Here is a 20,242-nt window from a genome sequence, read left to right as displayed (position 1 = left end):
AGCTTGCATTCTGATTTTCAAACTTCCATCAGAGCTATGCTTTCACGCTCCCTGCCCCGAGGTTTCTTAGTTCCAAGCTTTGCCTGGGCACGGAGACTCCGTACAACCGACAGAACTACTCATTATCTTGTGGAATTGACAGCACTATTACTGCTGTTATGAAGGTACTTTGGGAGTTGCAATGATTGGAGGTTTTAAAGCATCGAAGTTAAGAGGAATGTCTGAGGTCATTAAGAACCCTCTACTGATTCCAAAAGAGATGCCCAGCCAGATAGAAGTGGGCAGGGAAGAGCTGCCTCTCAACCCAGCAGCTTTGCCATCCTAGGAGTTGGTCAGGTTCTCAGGCCCTGCCCAGACCTGCTGAATCAGTGTGTGTTCTCACAGATGCCCAGGGGACTCGTGTACACGCCACAGTGTTTGAGGCCTGACGCCTAGCCTGCTCTCAGTGGAGTAGTGAAGGGAAAGTTATGCTGCTTGTGAAACTGCAAGGGACATTTTGGGATTTATACAAGTACAGGGCATAAAACCAGGTGCTTTGGATCAGTCAAAGCTTTATCTGTGCCTTCCCTTCTACAACATTCCCATAGAGCACGGGAATACAGAGCACCAGGAGACAAACCTCAGCCCTGGGGTGAACCGAGAGGTTGCCCAAGCTGCAGGCGAACGTATAGGCTGCAGCAATCCTAGCTGGAAGGTGGCTGAGCTGGAGCCTCAGGGGCTAATCTCCTTGCCCTTGGGTCACTTGGAGAATTTGGAATGCTGGTAGAAAGTGAACACCCACCAATGGGGGAAATGTGAACAAAACAGGACAAATGGTGAAATGTAGCCATGGAAAATTCTGTAAGGAAATGCATTTATGAAGACAATTGCAATTGCCTTGAAGTACATTGAGCTAATTATTTTAGTGGACACTAATAAACGTGTTCCTCAGAGACACACAGTGACTGTAATAATGCAAAGATGAATATTGGATGAGTGAGTTATTAGGGATTGGCCAGACTGCTAAGCCCCCTAGCCCAGGAGGCAGCAATTCTCCCTTCTGCCTTCCCTTGTCTTCCCCCCAAGCCTAAGATTTTTATTAAATATGTACCCAGCTACTGGGAAAGCTTTAGTCAATAAAACACCTGTCTCCAACCCCCCACCCCCAACCCCCACTTGTGGGGATTTACGTGGCGCTGTCAGCAGCTTTTCATGGCAGTGCTGTCCCTCAGCAGGCAGGGGTGAGGAGAGCCCCCCTGAAGAGGCAAGAAGCTGTTTATTCAGCCTGGCATGTGCTTAAAGTCAGGGGCTAGCCTCCTCTAACCCCTTGATGTGCTGTGGCACTAGTTTCAGTCCTTAGCCCCTAATCCAGTCTCAGGGAAGAGCTTTCTGCCCCTAGAACCAGAGCTCTGGGCCTGCACCACTCCAGACACGGCTGTGTGTACCTTCAGTGCCCTTCCTCCAGTGCCCAGGACCTGCATCCCCTTGGGAGGGTCAGCCATGACCCCATCTCCTAAGTTCAAGTCCTCTTAATTCCCTGGAAACCCAGCGCCCGTCCCTGCTGTGACTCTCATCTGCAACCTCCTTAGGCATCAGCAGCGCAGGTGGCCTGACCAACAGAGGCCAAACGAGCGCATGGAACAATGCGGAAACAAAGGCTTCCCAAGGCTTTCCCTCAAGCCCACTTACACATGCCCATTTAGCAGACCCGGAGACAATAGCCACATATGCCCACTCTCCTTTTCTTTCTTCTTTTTTTTTCATGCAGTGAATTACATACAACTTAAACATATATCTCAATGGATTATATATAGAGAGAATATATATGTAGATATCTATCTCCATCCATATAACATAACCTAGATCAAGAGTTAAAATATTTCCAGCCCCCCAGAAACTCCCCCATTTCCCTTCCCAGCCAACATGCCCACACACAAAGATAACCTCTATTATCTTTGTCAATAGTGGTCAAGAGAGGCTTGTTATGGTCAAGTTTCTATTACTAAAGATCAGTTTTGCATGTTTTTAAACTTCACAAAAATAGAATTACAAGGTGCATTTGTGTCCAACTCTTTTTTATTCAGTGTTTTCTAAATGTATCCATGTTCCTTTGTATAGCAGTACTTCATTCTCTTGTTAAAGCTATGTAGCATTCCATTGTGTGAATTTATCCTAATGAATTCAGTTAAAGGACATTTAGGTGGTTTTTAGGTTTTTGACTACCATGAATTAATCCTTCTGTAAGTATTCATGTATATATTTTTGTCACATAATGTTCATTTCTGTCAGGTATTGAATTTAAATTTAAGTGGTCTGAGATTTTACTCTACTTGCTGGCTCACAAACTAACCTGCCCCAGTTTCATGGATGCTGGTGGAAGACATAAGACTCCTGAGTCCAAGATGATGGGCAGTTTCTTACCCACAACAGTAGCAGCAGCCAGGATATTTGCATTTTTGCACCAGTTCATTGAGACCTAATTCCCACAGGGTAATGCAGAGAAGGCCAAATGAAACCTTCACACACAATAGGTTGCCTCAAAAAAGCTTAGAGAACACAGATCTCTTATAATTACAGTAAGCATGCCTGCCCTTAGCTCAAGAGGGAGATAAGATCTCTGCATCCCAAAGCTGTGAGCAAACCTGCCTTTTGCTCCAGAGAGAAACACTATCTCTGTATTTCAAGGCTGTTCACTATAAAAGCATCCTTGAAAACATACTCTGGCACGAAGGACGCCTTGTTTGTAAGATGTGCAAAATGCAAGAGATCAACGGTGAATTGTTTCACAAGTATATGCCCAGCAGTGGAATTGCTGAGTCAAAGGGACTGGTAGATATTTAGCTTTAGTAGATACTGCCAAAAATATTTCCCAAAGTGATTGTGTCAATTCATACCTGCATTAGCAGTGTATGAGGGCTTCAATTTTTCTATAACCTGGCCAACACTTGGTATTGTGGATCTATTTCATTTAAGGCATCCTATAATGGCCATGCCTTCATGTTTTCAGGGACCCTGCCACATAGCACAGCTGCTTAGATATTATTTATAATGACAGTTCAAATTAACAATAATATTATTGCCATTACCAAATTTTCACTTGTCAACTATTTATTAATAGCCATATGCCAAGTGAGCGATGGATGAGCCGTATAGGTCTGAGGCTCTGGAGAAGCAGAGAGATTCATAGAGCAAACTTCTCTCAGGAAACACACTTTAAAGATACAGAAAATATGAGATAGTTCCTAGGCAGGGAGAGAGCTGGTCTTAAGGGAAGGCACTGCCTATGCAATGCCATTCAAGCCCTTCCCCCATGAGTGGCAGGCCTGACTCAATGGAAGAGGAAGGACTGTGTTGGAAGGCAAGGTCGTAGGGCCAGTGACCAGACCTGCTCATAAGATCACCTAAACTTGCCAGCAGCATTGCACTGAACAAAGTGTTAATAAGTGATGATGACGAAGGGAAAACAATCATTTACTGAGTACAACCTATGCTCCAGGCAGTGAGCTAGGCTCTTTACATATACAGGCACACTTTGTTTTATTGCACATCACTTTATCATGCTTCACAAATCCTATGTTTTTTAACTCTTGCAACATTTCAAACTTTTTCATTATCTCTATATTTATTATGGTGATCCATGATCAGTGCTTATGATGTGCCGAAAGCTCAGGTTATGGTTAGTATTTTTAAGCAGAAAACTGTTCTTTAATTAAGGTATTATTTTAGACATAATGCTATTGCACAGTTATTAGACTACAGTGTAGTGTAAACATAACTTTTATATGCCCTGAGGAACCAAAAGATTCATTTGACTTGTTTTGTTGAGGTATTTGCTTTATTGCAGTGATCTGGAACTGAACACACAATATCTCTAAGATGTGCCTATATTAAATTATTCTGTACATTGAAGCAAGCATCCATTGGCCAATGATGAAATGGAAATATTCAGTGAAAATTTTTTTGCTAGTGAATACACTACCCTTGGATGAGCATTCTCAGGGGGCTTTAAGGGAGATTTGGAAGGGCTTCAGTGTTTTTATGATTTCATCTGATTCAGATATGACCCAGAAATTATGTAGGATGCATCTTGACCTGCTAGCTATTCAACAACAATGATAATAGTGATAATATGGTGATGATTATAACCATATCATCTTGGATAGGTAGTATGCAATGTCCTTTGTTTCCCACTCAATCCTCACTTGAACCCTACAAGATATTATAATTCCTATTTTAGAGATGAAGACATGGAAGCATAGAGGGTTAATTAATGAGTCCACATCTCACAGTTTTTATAATAAAACCAGGATTCATATCCAAGGTTGGCTGACTTCAAATGTTGTCTTTCTACTCCACAGCACTGTCTTTCCATCTACTCTTGGTCAAATGACACACTTCCTATTTCAGGAACAGGCTTATGGGAAGGCCTAATTTGCTAAAGAAGATTATTTGGGAATCAAGCCTGTCATTGGAAGACTGTATTCTGTGTGAAATGACGTGGTTGCGGCACTCTGCTCTAGCATTGTGCATCTCCACACATCACAAGGAATGAGCTGACCATCCTGGGAAGGACTATAGGGCGCATCCATGCCTGTGTGTAGACAGAGCAGTCCCTGACAGGCCATTCCCAGTCTAAATCATCTGGTAAGAGGCAAGTCTTCAGGTAGGAAACCAGAATTCCAAGCAGAGGTCCTAGGCAGGCAGAGAGAGGGGACCCCTGCTTCTCTCACAGCTTGCTGTCTTGGGCATAGAAGACTTAGAGGAGTATAGGTGTGGGGGATGTATTGATCAGTGTGGAAGATTTGGAGACAGACTAGGAGCAAGGATGGCCAGGCCTGAAAGTCCTAAAGGACAGGCCTACAGTTGCACACAGTACCCTAGGCCTGACCTGAAGCACCCACCCAAATTTAAAGGCTGGTCAGAGCGAGCTCAGGATTGCTTCTGTTCCATTTTACTCTGAATCTACAAATAGGTAATCCAAAGATGCACCCGGGATCAGGGACACATGTGAATGAACCCCGCTGTCCATGGTCTCAGCTGTCACAGGCTGTGAGAAACCTGCCAGGGCAGTGCTGCCCGAAACTCTGATGGGAGACCCAGGATAGGGCAGTGGGCATGCGAGAGTCACAGGAGCGTTCCAGTGACGTGCATCCTTTACTCAAGTCCCCTAACATGGAAGTGTTTAAGACCCAGAGGAAATTATCCATTCATTTAAAAAGCATTTTTTTAAACTTATTGAGCTCTTTCAGGTATCAGATAATGTCTAAGACATTTACATTGCAGTAAGGAAGACAGATAGTATGCAGGTAAATATATGACCTACATTCAATATACATTATAATTATATAGTATTGATAAATGCTGTCATGTGAAATAAAGCAGGGGAAGGGCATTGAGAGGTTTTTTCTTTATTAGGTGAATGAAGAACAGCCTTAGAGTGAAGGTAATTGTGGAGTAGAGACAAGAGCCAAATGTGAAAGTGACCCTGGGGTTATCTGATAGCTTTCTAAGCAGAGAGACCAGACCATGCAAAGGCCCTCTGGCAGGTGTGGACAGCATGTTCAAAAAAAAAAACAGCAAGTGATCAATGTGCTTATTAGTGCAAAGGGAGCAAGAGTGGCGGGGGGTGGGGGAGGGAGGGGTTATGGATGAAAAAAAGATGAAGCCAGACAATTAGCTGGGGGCCAGAGTGTGTTGGTTCTTGATGGCCATGATAGGGAATTTGGTTCCCTTCTGGGTGTGATGGAGACCCATTAAAATATTTAGTGAGAAAGGTCAGTCTGTATGGGGCCAGAATGGATATAGGAAGACTTGTGTGTTAGTCTCCTGTGGCTGCCATAGAAATTACCACACACTTAGTGGCTCAAAATAACAGAAATGTATCTTCACACAGTTCTGAGGACCAAAATCCTAAACTCAAGGTGCAGGCAGGGCCACACCCACCAGAGGCTCCTAGGGAGGCCCTTCTAGGCTCCCCCTGGGCCTTGTGGCTCCAGGCCTCCTTGGCCTGTGGCCACATCACCCAGTCTCTACCTGCATCTTCACATGGCCTTCTCCTCAATGTCTCCTCTAAGAACTCTTATCATTGGATTTAGGGCCTATCTGGATTATCCAAGATGATCTCACCCCAAGATCCTTGATTTATTTACATCTGCAAACTCTTTTTCTCAAACAGTCACATTGACAGGTTCCAGGCATTAGGATGTGGACATACCTTTCAGGTACCACCTTTCAACTCCCTACAGCCAGTTAGGAAGCTATTGAAGTAGCCCAGACAAGTGAGGAGGGTGATGGCTAGAGGGTGAGAGGTGGTTAGGTTGTGTCTTCATGACAGGTCTATGGAAAAGAGTCTCTCATTTACCCTCTCTACAAGTTTTTCTTGGGTACCTACTATGTTCCAAGCACTGCTGGCCCTGGAGATACAGTGCAGAAGAAACTGATGTCATGTTCACCACCTGCACTCACATCACAGCCCAGCAGGAAAACTGGACATTGGATAAGTGTGTTGTGTGTTATCAAGGAAACATACAACCGACAGCCTGGCCTAGTCAGAGTGCAGGCATCTGAAGGAGAATGATAACTGGGCCGGGCCAGAGGGTGTCCTGGGAGAAGGGGGTGGGGAAGGTGAGGAGTTCTGGAAGAGAGAGCTGAATGTGTGGAGTTCCCGGTCATGTCTTTAAAGAACCAAACAGGGATGGCATGACCTTGGGGCAGCCTGGCCATCAGAATGTCTCAGACCACCTGAGACACAGCTCTGCCCATTTCATAGCCTGCCAACATATCCGCTAATGACGTTTGCAATTGAATATCTGACCCACCTCCTTTCTAAGGTTGCAGCACTGACTCCGACCGTACTGACCCTGTTAGACGAGTAGCACTGTGGCCCCCCGACCTGAGGCTGTCCAGACTGGCTGAGACTGTGCTTCCAGCATGGGGGCACACCTCCCCCAAGCCACCTGCACAGTCCTGAAGTCATCCTGCAGAGATGCTCTTAGTTAATGGGGCTTCTGTTAATCGAATTTTAACCTTTAAACTGCTCCCACAGGCATTAGGTTTCACTGGTCAATTGCAGATATGAAAATCTGACTTACACAAAAAGTTGCATTTAAGGAAAAGTCTTCATCTATGAGATTCATAAAACTCCTTAGCATGCTCAAAACCTTGCAGATAAAAGGCAGAGCCAAAGAATAAATGAAGATGGTGAAGCATTCCTCTGACTGTGTGGTTTGAGTTCAGGCCCACCCCTATCATTTGTAAGGCTCCAGGCAGAGGTACAGATGGAGGTCTACGTACTATATGTCTAAATTCTTACAAGGAAAAGTCATGGTAAGAGACTTCTGAAATATGTTCCAACCTCCTACCTTAATTATTACCCCTTCCTAATGATCTGGATGGCTACAGCCCCCAGCTAGTGACCTGTCCCACTTTTTTTCCTAATGAGGCTTAATCCTGCACTGTGATGGGTCTCATGCAAAAGCTAATGGATACCTTGGCCACACATCCAAGCTCTGCTCATGTCTCCCCAAATAGTCACCCATTAGCCATCTCATGTTTAATGGTCTGCTTCTGGGTGTCAGACCCCAGCAATGCTACAGGTTGTAGGAAGGTGATTCAGAGCAACTGGAGAGGGAATTCCAGGATCCCAGATGTTAGGATTGTGGTCTAAAAGCCCCAGTTCAGGGGTTCTGGGTGGGCACAACCTATCAGCACCTCATCTGATGAGTTGGGGTATAGCTGGCAGAGAGCCAATTATCTTTGGTTGGATCAAAGTTACTTTTTAGTGATTGCTAACAGAAAATAATTAAGAAGTACAGTGAATTCAGACTTTCATTAGGTCAAGAGTCCCGCCAAAGTGTGGGAGGGGAAAGTGAGCCTAGATCAGCCTAAAAGGTGGACAGATTTCCTGGGTTGATCCAGCAGATTGTCCTTCCCAGACAGCTTGTAAGAAGCAATCTGTCATTGATAAAGGGAATACTTGAGGCTTAGAGAAATCTCTATAAAACATAAAAACAAAGGAAGTATCTCTCTGGCATGAGGTTTCCTTTTCAAAGATTTTATTTTACTTGCTACGATGGCAGCTGAGCACACCTCAGCACCCACTTCCTGACAGAGCCCAGGACATGTTCTGTGTCCCATCACTGTACGGTTCTGGGTAAGGGGCTGCCAGGAAAGCTTCCTGATGAGGCCACAGCTGCAGATTCACACACACACACACACACACACACACACACACACACACACACACTTTTTATAGCACCTAAGAAAGTGAGAAGACAGAGCTTCAAACTGAAGACAAACAGCTTTCACATGGATATGATCCAGAATGGGGTTCCATTTCTAAATCATTCATTCATTCAAGAAACAGTATTTATTTAGAGTCTAACTAGATGCCACACTGCAAAGTGCTGGATTTATCCATCACTGGACCAGGTACGGGCAAACTAAACACAACCCCTGCCCTCAGTGATTTACACCCTAGCTAAGGAAAGAAGGCCATGAGCTAGGGATTCTCAGTGTGAGCCGAAATAAGTAGTGAATTGTATGGACAGATGTTAACTGCTGTTGACTTCACAGGTCAGGGAGGGACGCAGCATCCATGCCTTTATATGGGCTGATGGTCTTAAAAAGACACCAGTTGAGACCATGACTGATGCACCTAAAGGATGCACATAAAGGATGAGAACCAGTATGACCCTCATATATGAAGCTAAGCATCCGTGAGGGCTGCAAAACATGTTAAACATCTAATGCATGTCGGGCACTGTGCTGACGGTGGGGACATGTGTAAAACAAGTCCCAATCCTGAAGGTGCTCAACAGGAAGGAAACCATTCATGTACAAATCAACCAATGCTAGGCAGCAAGAGGCCAGGATCTAGAAATTAAAGAAGAGCCCTGGGAGCTCAAGACTGAATTATATTTTTCATTTCCATGATGTCACCCACATATTCCTTCTTCATTCCTCACATAGCCAGGACTGTGTTTATAAGATGACCACCTTGGCCAGGAAGTCTCTGAGACCATAGGACCAGTATCTGTGTAGACATCTACATGGACCTTCATACACAAGGGCCATGCTGGCCCATTGTCTTTCATCCATGGACCTTGGTTTTAAAAAGTTTTGTCCACTCAAATTTTCATTCTCATCTTTTCACAGAAATACTCATTTCCCTCTCTTCTAACTAGTTAATAACCCAAGACTCAAGGCTTCTGTGTGTTTACTAACCAATGTCTCCTCACTCAATTTACTTAATTTTGATCACCAGTAAAAAAATTGTGTATACAGTGATGTATCAGAGGCAAGAGTCTGATGCTCTTACAGATGACATCAGACCACCGTTAGTCCTTGACTCAGGGGCAAACACAGGAATATTTAGAGAGTAAGCTTAAAGTGAAGAGTCTCTGAAATATTTTAACCAATCTTCGTAACTTGAAAACCATGAATTTCATCATCAAGGGGCATCCATTTCTAGCATCTACTTTGCTGATTGAACAAACTACTAATTTAACTGATTTTACTAATTTTACTAATAAAACTAAAACCTTTGCAGAAATGTTAATTAGAAGCATCTGGTGTGGATCAGAAATATGGATACTAATTGAGACAATTGTAGTTGTTATCTCTGGCATGTGATCTTTCTGATAAAGTGTTAGGTACTCACCTCAAAGTATGAATTCCTGATTAGGGAATTGACAGCCCCTAAAGGACAGATTAAAAATGTACACAGTTACGTCACATGCTCTCCACTAAAGAATTTTAAGGAAAATTATAGACATTGTCATGCTATTCAGAGGAAGACGGCATCTATCCATGTACCAATAGAACTCAGTCTGGCGGGGCATGAGCATGACATACATTTCCTAATTAATATGTTCTGTCCCAGGTAAAGTCCTGTTGTTGTTTTCTGTCTCAGCGTATTTCTTTACTGTTTGGAAGCATCCCACAGTCCTCCTGGGTTTTGTGTGCACATGTGCAATCATGCAGGGTTTTGGGGAAGAGAGGTGGAGAGCAAGGTCAGCACTCAGCCTTCAGCCTTGACTGTCCTTCCCAGAAATAGCAAGAATTTTTAACCACAAAGAGTAGGACCCAGGCGCAGTTACAGATATCCTCTCTTCCTAGCAGATCTGATTCTCCACTTGGTTCAGGACTTAGCTTTATGTCAGTGCTCTGATACCTGCCCTGAGACGTTACCCCACACCACCTGCTCCTCCACCCTGTGTGTGAACAGCATCCACACCATTGCTGCCTTGCCCCTTCCGCCCAGCACTGAAAACCCAGCTGATGAACTATCACAAGCAAGGGCGTGAGCAGACTCAGAGCAAACGCCTGACATTCGGAACTGGGTGCAAACCTCCCCTTAGCTGAAATACATTAGCATGGGGGTGCTCCTGAAAGCAAGTGGGAGGGCGAAGCAGTCCTCTAAGTGGGCCTACTGACTACAAGGAGTCGATGCTGGGGAAAGGATCACATGATTTTCCAGAGGCAGAGTTTCCTCCTTGGAGGCCAGGATTTGGAGGGACAGCCATTACCAACCATGGGAGTGTGGCTGATCAAATTAAGGGAGGCGTTTTTAAATTTAATTACATCCTCAGTGGAAATGGTCTCACTAATGCTTGGGGAAAGAATTATACCCAGTCCATAAAGCCTAACATTTCTAAACCCAATTTTGCACATTATTCTAAAGGTTAATTCAAGATCTCTCTTCCAAATGGGAAGTTAAATACAGCCAATGGAAGGAGAGCACCTGCTGACTGACTGAGGGGTTTATCAGCCTGTAAGAGTTCATTAGTTTTAATTAGTGTAATCACTAATGTTGCATTAACAGTTTAGTGAAGGAAAGTAATTACTCACACGTCCACTGTATTAGATGGGAAGATTAGAATTCATTTTCCAAAACGATTAGCATTTTGCCAATTAAAAGAATCCCTTCTCCCTGCCGGCAGCCCTGTGACCTCTCTCACCCAAAGATCGTTTAAATGAAACATATTTTGCATCAGAATATGGAGCAGGAAGAAGTGAAGAATTGAGGCTGTGTTTATTCTTAGCACCTTCTTGGGGCACAGCAAGTGCACAGGCTGGATGAGTTGATAACGTTTCACTCTATTTGCAAAGTCACCCACTTTGGATGATGGCCCCAGCTGCTTTGTTACCTTACAGCAATTAAAAAATGTAAAGGCTAGTGGAAGATAAAGTCAAGAGGAAGCTATGAGAGTGTCTAAGAGGAATTGTCATTGCTAGTGTCCCACAGTTGAGCAGAGAGAGGCTTTGAGGCTGGTCCATCGTAGGTGCCAGCTTAGAGCCGGCGCTGCTGGTGCATACAGGCACACCCGGAAGCACGAACGGTGTCTCCCCCTGATCAGTGAGTGCCATCCTACCGGCTCAGCTTGGCTTACGAGGCCTCGGCAATGTAGTCCGGCTGCCCTCCAGCACAATGGCCTGCCTCTTTTCCATCTCCACCGTGTCTTCCAGCTAACAGCCACTTGGAACTTGTCGTTTCTTAAACATCCCATGTTCTTTCTTACCTGGCTGCAAACCTGCTCTTCACCCCATGCCTTCAGCAGACGCCTGTTTTGTTAGAGCATTCACCCTTCAACTTTGCCCAGAGTAAATGTCACTTCACACTGACCAGGATAGCTGCCTCCCCAGCTTTGCGCTCTCAGAACCCCCACTGCATCTATATGGCTGCATTCTATTATATTATACCCATAATCTATTACATTACACTGCTCTACACAGTGAGCTCCTGAGGTAGCAGCAAAGACCTTACTCTCTTCAGTATCCCCAGTCACGTGCACGTGCTAGAGGGTTATGCGGTTTTGTGGAACGGCCTGGTACCTGCAGGCCTCTCTCTCCCACCCACGCCCTCCAGCCGCCTCACCGAATCCCAGCGTGGTGGGCCCAGCCTGGTCCGGTGGGCAGACATCACAGAGGAGGGTGCTGAGACGAGCCTGGAGGTGGGCACTCCTACCCCCCTGCGCTCCGCACCCAGCACCGCTTCCAGGGAGGTGGCCCTGCTGAGCGCATCTCTGGGCTCCCTTCTGATTGGTGTCTGCTTGGGTTTAGCCAGCGGGAGGCGCTTGCAGAAGTTTGGAGGAAGGAAAGAGAGGTCAAGGTGTTTACCCTCCACTCTCTCCCTGCTTGGATTTCACCTCTCTGATATCAGCTGCACAGAACAGGATGAGGAAGATGGAAAAATGGGTCTGGAGAAGGCAGGTGGAGAGTAGCTGACCCAGAGACCATTTGTGAGATGGGAATTTCAGGATGTTCTGTTGTCATGAGTCAGCATTGGGCCAGGAGGTCTCCGGGCCAAGGGTAATGTTGGGGTCCCCAGGCCCTTAGGTTGGCCTGTGCTCAGCCCAGAGTGCTGCCCAGGGGCAAAGGTCAGCTGACCAGGACAGGCACGGAGACCGCTAGAAGGACCTGGGAGGGGCCCTTGCACCTGGCTGACAGGCTGTGCGAGCCCTGGGCTTCTTGTACAATCCCAAGGGATAAGAGGGGACCCTCATACTGACTAAATGGTACATGCCACCAGCAGGAAGGTGGGAACTAAGCCAGATTTAATTTGATTTGATTTTTTAAAAGGAAATTGATTTTCTTCTATGAAAAATTAAATATTTATGCAAAAAAAATACCTATTTTCTATGGTGCCCTTACACTTAGCAGATGCTACACACTGGTTAGTACTCTTTCCTATGTTTAACACTAAAGGGTAAGTCAGACTCATCACTAGCAGGATTCTGGAACACAGTCTGATCCCTCATTGGCCTGGTGGGAGTACAGGATGCATGACAGCTGGCTGCCTAGTAGCTGCCGTCCAGGAACAGGGCAGGAACTACTGGGAAGGGCCCTGGAACTCACATTTTGGGTCTGCCGTGTTCCCAGGGGGAGAATGTAATAGTTGGCAACGACTCCACAGCAGAGCCAGTCTGACCCCACTTGCCTCCAGGTCACCCCCACCACAGGTGACCATCCCAGCACACCATGTGGGTTGGTGGGTGGGTGGGCAGATGCATGCCCAAAGGAAAGGGAAGCTCTTCCCCTCTTCCTCCCCCATGGCAACCAGGCAAAATCAGTGCAGGGGATAAAGGATGACAAATTTCCAACTATAAAATGAATTAGCCACAGGAATAGGAAGTAAAACATAGGGAATATAGTTGATAATATGGTGATATCTTCATATGGTAATGGTAACTACACTTATCATGACAGGCATTTTGCAATGTGTATAATTGCTGAATCACTATGTTGTACACCTGAAACCAGTATAATATTGTATATCAACTATACTTCAATTTAAAAAAATAAAAACGGACACCTATCCAGGCCTCCACTGTCAATCACATTCTGAGCCCAGGGAGATAGAAACCGGCAGCCGCCATGGTGAAAGTGAAAGACAGACCTTGTCCCTCCTCGTCTGTGCACTGGGACCAACAGAAGCCGGGTGGCATATGCCCAAAGGCACCTGCAGTCCAGGAAGGGCTTGGGGAGCTCAGGCAGAAGGGGCACTCCACCTGCAGGCACCCCAAAGAAGGGCTGCCACGTGACAGCCTCAGGCCTGGAGTGCCCGCAGAGCTGCCAGCTCCCCTGCACAGCCTAGATCCTGCAGGCTAATTTAAAAAATCGTTAATTCCAACTCTGAAGAATGGAAAGGAGCTGGAGGTGGGGATAACTGGGGAGGGGGCAGAGGGGCTGGGGATGCTGCTTGTTCAGGGTCAGGAGGCGGGAAAGTGACCCCCAGTCTTTTGCTTACAAATTTTGTAACAAGCATGTTATTCCTGTTACTGCAGAAACCTGTTTCTTCAACTGAAAAAATATGAATTGCAGTCCTGGCATTACAGGAAGGACTTTGTGAAAACCACAGTTAATTACGTGCATTCTAATGTTTGTACCACCCACATCATGCAGGGTTTATTTTGCTTACCACTATTCCCCTAGTGCCTGCAGGGTCTGGCCATAGCAGGTGCTCAATAAATGTTTGCTGAACCTGATCAGAAGGTGCTGTCACAGCTCCTGGGGCTTTTGAAGCACACTGTCATGCAGAGCAAAAGGGTGGGAGGGTCTCAGGGTGGAGGCTGCCAGGTGGTGACCCCCGGGAAACTGCTCTGGAGCAGAGAGCCTGGAGCAGGGCAGAAGTGTGCCTGATGGGGTGACGTCCCAGGAGTCACTGGTGAGGCTCCTCCCTGGGAACTGTGGCCCACTGCCCATAGCCCGCTCTCTGTCTCACCAGGTGCCTTAGGAACAGGAGAAGGTCCTAGACAGTATAACCAAGACAGTATTACCAGGAAGCGCTAGAAGGACAAATGGGCACTTATTGAAATTGTGTTCTAAAAGTAAGAAGAATGATAAAATAGGGGGAAAAAATCCATTGACCTCTAGTGCCAGCACAAAAATATCAACAGAATCAAAAAAGAAAACATTTGATTTTTTTTGTTCTTTATGAAGAATTCTCATCATAATGCATGTTATTTAAGGGAGAAATTGCCTATTTGTTTATCTTATTAAAGAATCAGCAAGATATAAATATTGCTTTTTCTTGGACTGAGTTTTCAAAATCTCAGCCACCTAAGGCATCCACTGAGTCCCTTATTTTTTTTTTTAACGTTACTACTAGATTTGTAAGATCTGTTCTTGCAGAAGGAATCATCTAAGGAGCTTCTATTTCTATTTGGACAATGCTTCAGCATTTAAAGTTGGCAAAATATCCAAAACAATCACTTTTGTACCATAAAAATATTTATCAAAAGAGATAATAACAAGTGTTAGCAAGGATGTGGAGAAACTGAAACCCCCTAAGGAGAATGTAACATGGGGCTGCCACTTTGGAAAATGGTCTTGGCAGTTCCCCTCATTTTTTCAGAAAGAAAACTTTCTCTACCTGCACTGGGAAGTCTACTTTTAACCTTTTGGACACCTGGGGAGTCTTGGCCAGGCTGAGACTGGCCTCATGCCCACTAACATTCTTTTCTCTCTCCTTCAGTATGTCTCCAGCCGCCGTGCCATCACTCAGAGCACGCCAGAGCAAGGCAGCTTCCCCCCTCATCACCTCACCCACCACCACCGCCACCACCGGCCCCACTGCCACCTCCATCACCACCGGCCCCACCTCCTCCACCACCAAGAAGCAGGGCTGCACACCGCCCGGGTGACACCCTGCATGTGCCCCTTGTTCTCCTGTCAGTGGGAAGGCCACCTGGAGGTGGTGGTGCCGCACCTGCGCCAGATGCACAGGGTTGACATCCTTCAAGGAGCAGAGATAGTCTTCCTGGCCACGGACATGCACCTCCCCGCGCCAGCCGACTGGATCATCATGCACTCCTGCCTCGGCCACCACTTTCTGCTGGTGCTCAGGAAGCAGGAGAGGCATGAAGGGCACCCCCAGTTCTTTGCCACCATGATGCTGATCGGGACCCCCACCCAGGCCGACTGCTTCAACTATCGCCTGGAGCTCAACAGAAACCATCGGCGCCTCAAATGGGAGGCCACCCCGCGGTCTGTCCTTGAGTGTGTGGACTCAGTGATCACCGACGGGGACTGCCTCGTCCTCAGCACCTCACTAGCCCAGCTCTTCTCTGACAATGGCAGCCTTGCCATCGGAATTGCCATCACTGCCGCAGAGGCCTGTGCCGCAGAAGCCGAGACGTGAAGCGTGAGGCCAGCCAGTGCTCCCACACGGCCACCGCTCCACGGGGAGACGCTGCCTGGGCCTCCTGATCTCCCAAAGCCAGGGCTCCAGACTCCTTTTTATTCTTCTCCCTCCTTCCGTCCTTTCTTTTTCTGTCTCAGGTACTTTGTGGTATTTAGTATTTGTTTGCCATGAGCATTACATTATGTAAACATCTTGTGATTCAAGATCTTGGTGTGATATTTGTCCTGATTTGTTGGTATAGTTTTATAGAACAGTTTTAATCAGAATGGTTATTTCCTGCCACCCCCAATTCCCTTCTCCACTGCTTCCAAAATGAGCAAAAGTCACTGGGACCATGCAGAGTTGCCAGGAGAGTTAGCATCCAAATCATTTCTTCCTTCTCTTTTCGGTCTATTTCAGAGTAAGCTAACTCTGAAATGTGTGAGGATAGCAGGTTGGAGAAGGGGACCTGGTCAGTTCAGAGAGGTAGTTCACACCAAGCAGACACAACTCTGCCACCTCCCAAGGACACGCAGGGGCAGGGCTGAGCTGCGGGACATGAGGAGACGGCATCTCCCCCGAAGTCCCGGGCATGGGGCTGGAGGGACCATCATGGGATAAGCTTGATCCTGGAGCTTAGTGGGTGGGCACATGGTGAGCCCTCTGCTGGCAACCTGCCATGGGCTTGCTCTTGGCCTGGCCCATCTTTTCCTGCTCTGGAATCAAGGTCCTCAAGTGGCAGTGCTTTCTTGAAAACTTATTGGCGCTTGGTTGAGCTGGTAGTAAAAAAGGATGGATAGGCAAGACAGGGGTGGGCCGGCAGAGAAGCAGCTTTAAAAAACAAAGGATAAAATTAATTTCCCACCTCTGGGAGGGTTTTCTCTGCTCAGAGAGTTTTATTATCAAGTTATAAAATCCATCAACCCTTTCACTAAGGTGGAGCACTTCTGCATTGTGCAAAGAATTTACTTTGCTCTCGATACTTTGTTAAACCAGAACCACAACTCAGCATCAAAGGCATGAAACTTGGAAAGTGTTCCTGGGACTCTGGAGGTCAGAGGCCACTCACACACCTGGGAGGGTCCTCTTCCCTGTCCTTGTTTCTCAGACACTCCGAGGGCCCCATTCAGCATGCAAACGGTATCACTGGTCAGCTATGCATTCAGCAGCCTGTGGCAGTGTGAATGGAAAGGCAACAAAAATCCATCTTGCCTCTGTGTAGACTGCTTTCTCTTACTTGTCTCTCTGAACAGTTCAGCCTCTTCTCATGAAAGCCTCTTGGGTATTCGAACAAAGTAAGCATGTTTAGTCAACTTTGTCTCTTCTATTCAAAGGCAAATACCTTTAAGCCTTCCCAGAAACCCCTCTCCTGCTTCTGCCACTCTTCGTCCCCTTGGCCCCTCTCTGCTGCTGGGAAGCTCAGCACCCAAGCCCTGCCAACACTCATCAGGATCGAGGGGGCCTTTTACCAGCCAGATGGCGTCTGCACCGTTGCCTCACCTTCGTTGTCTTGACCGGACCCTGGCAGTACTTAGTTTCAGGCAGCTTGTCCTGACTGGACATCAGCAATCTTTCCCACCAAAACTAATTTATCCTGAAGCATAACTCCCTCTCCCTGACAACTGGGTAATCCTCCAGCCACCCACGCTGCCAACCCATGCTCTAAGCCCCAGATGGGTGGTGCCAGTGAGCAAATCCCATAACACAGCCCCCTCTAGTCACACAGGAATTGCTGGGACTCTGGGGGCTTTCATTAGGTTAGAGCCCTAAGGGGACCAATAAACATCATGTCCACTGACTGAGTCAAATATCAGGTCCACTGTCCTGAGGAAAGGGTTGTAATCCTTTTGGTCAGTCAGCACATCCCACCAGGGCACCACCTCCCCTGGTGGCCACCCAGGAACAAGCAGAGGCTGGCTGGCCAGCACCAGGAGAGACATGGCTCCGCACCTTACCCACAGGCTGTTCCCCAGAACTTCAGACCTCCTTGCCTCTGAGTCTGAAACCTCTGGAAGCCACATTTCCTCCCCTGGTTTCTGCTATGCAACCAGTTTGAAAACATTTATGTATCATCACAGGTGCCCCCGATAAACAAACTCAACCTCAGTTACCGTTCCCAGGCCTTAGGGCTCCTGCAGACATCACCTCTGCCTTCTTGTGCCAAGTTACCTCAGCAAAACTTGGCCTAACTTCAGGTTGTTATTATTATCACACATGAAACTGTATTATGAACAAGTGATCCCAGATAGGAACTGCTATTTTTGGTTCCTGAAAACTTTTTGCAAAAAGCATAGAAAATGTGTGATTTTCCATCTGTGGTGCTCCCAAGGCCTTCTTCTCTGTATCCACATGTGAAGAATTGAAAAGGAACAAACTAAAAACAATGACCAGGAAACAGAAACTGGTACTAACACAGTGGGCTGTGTGGGGCTTTATGGTCACAAAGGGCTCCCTCATTTGCATCTTAGGTTAATCTTCATCATCATCCTCACTATACTAAAAAAACAGAGGTTTAGAGACATGAAATTACCTTCCCAAGGTCACACATCAAATGCTTGGCTGGACTAGAGCCCAGCCAGCCATCTGCAAACTTGGTGTTCCTGAAACAGGAAGACTGACTCCAGATATTCAGAAATGTTCCTGCCCCATCAGCGGGCTGTGGGCCTGAGGGCCAACTGGGTCTTGGCTCTGGGATACTTGGGGAAGCAAGGAAAGTGAGACTGGAGTGGATTTGCTTTTAGAGGCAAGTCAGCTTGCAGAATTGGTCAACCTGGTAGCAGAGGGTTGGGTGGTGGGGTGGGGAACCAGCCTGTGAGGTTTTTGGTGCCCCTAGACCTCATCAACACTCATGTACTGACTTAATAACTCACCCTCTAAGGAGTATTTGCATATGAAAGTTGTCCTAGAGAGAGCTGCACCTAACAGCAGAAATGAGTTGCCAGTATTTGAACTTCCACTGTGAGAAAGATTTTTTCAGGAGGTGTAGACATTCCTCCACTTGAGGCTGAGTCTACGTAAGTGGTTCATGCTAAAATAGATGTCAGGTCATGCAAGGACGATTGTCTTTAACAATCTTTCTCTGCATGAACTTGTACCTGAGACAGATCCCATCACTACCTGTGCTACCATGGACATTTTAGAAATGGATCAGGTTAATAATAATAGTATTCATGGCTACCATTTACTGAGGGTTTACTATATGACTCAGTGTGCTAAGTACTTTGAATATAGTATCTCATTTAATCTCAAGAACAACCTTATGACGCAGGTACTATTATTGTACCCACGAGACACTTAAGCTAAGAGAGGTTAGACACTTGTTTAAGGTCACAGCTAGCAAATGGTAGAGTGAGGTCTAGAACCCAGCATGCCTGGCTCTGAAGTCCAGGCTTCTGACCACTGTCAGCTATGTCATTCCTACGAACTCAAGCAGTCAAGGCTCAGGACTCAGTCATCAAGTCCTTTTAGTGCTTCAGTACTAAGTGTGCCTGCCACTTCTCTGCCTCCATCTTTTCCTGACCCCGGACAGTGGTGTACTAGTGCTGCCCTGCATACTGATTGTTAAATGTTTTTTTAGGAATTTTTCAAACTGATTGCTAAGCACAGCCATTATTAAAAGTCAAACCATATAAATTTACAGTTAAATAAGGTATGCTAACAACGAAGGTAATAAATACTCAAAATTCATCACTTCATAATTATTTCTGTACTTTTTTTCTATGCTCTTGAGATTGTTTGCGTCTGTCAATGCTCATGGTGGGCACACTATGTAACGATGTGCCACCAACTCCTTCTTCTGTCCATCATGGTAGTAGGTTGAAATTGGCTGTGGTGGTAGCATTTACAGCATTGAAATTGGCAAATGCTACAAGCAGGATTTTTTCCACCTTAGAGAACTAGTCGCTAAACATTTACCAGCACATCACTGTCTAGACATCTCTGATGCACACAGCAGTATCGGGAAAAGAGACTTTGGAAGGAGAAGCAAGATCTGGTGGCCACACTGAAAGGGATGCAGATGACAGCCAAGTCAGCCAAACAGCAACTTCCTGGGAAAACACTACCTGTTCTGCATAAGGGTCTCTGAGGCCTCTAAGCAGTTCCTAGGGCATTCCCTGCCCTACTCCAGACCCTGCTCTATGGTTGTTAGTGCAGGAAATGCTATCTGATGTCCTTCATGGAAAAATCTTGGCTCCACAAAATCACCTTTCTGGCCACCCCAATCCAGAACAAAAAACCAGTGCTACAAAACTGGAATCTTCTGTTACTTGTTCTTATAGATCATCTTTCTTACCTCTACATGTAAACCAAAGCCTAATCTAAAAAATATTTTACTTTGAAATCAGAGATTGGAAACACCCAACATCTGAGAAGGGCACAGTAAGCAGTGATTTCAAATATCACATAAAATGTATTACCGCGAACGTGGAACCCTAATGTAGCACAAACCTGAGGGACATGAAAGGTAATGTGTTAAGGGAAGTCACCTGAAAAAGGCAGCCCAGCACCTTCTCTCCTGCTATAGTTGTTTCATTTCACTGCAACCTGCCTAGGACCCTGTTTACTATCCACAGCCTACTCAGACCAATACTCTTTTTAAATTGAGGGCATGGTTCCCATTAGGATAAAAGTCACAGG

General features: G+C 46.1%; 1 protein-coding gene across 1 annotated transcript in view; it reads left to right on the top strand.

The window, feature by feature from the left end:
* SIAH3 (siah E3 ubiquitin protein ligase family member 3) overlaps positions 1-19,392 on the top strand; it is a 79,360-nt gene extending 59,968 nt beyond the window's left edge. Inside the window, exon 2 of the mRNA XM_037001964.2 lies at positions 14,957-19,392. Within this exon, the coding sequence (XP_036857859.1) occupies positions 14,957-15,622 (666 nt within the window). The 3' untranslated portion in view covers positions 15,623-19,392. The remainder of the gene's footprint in view (positions 1-14,956) is intronic.
* The last annotated feature ends 850 nt before the right edge of the window (positions 19,393-20,242 follow it).

The sequence above is a fragment of the Manis javanica genome, chromosome 9 (genome assembly GCF_040802235.1).
Source record: "Manis javanica isolate MJ-LG chromosome 9, MJ_LKY, whole genome shotgun sequence".
NCBI lineage: Eukaryota > Metazoa > Chordata > Mammalia > Pholidota > Manidae > Manis > Manis javanica.
Note: the sequence above shows the minus strand (reverse complement) of the source record. Positions and strands in the feature narration are given on the sequence as shown.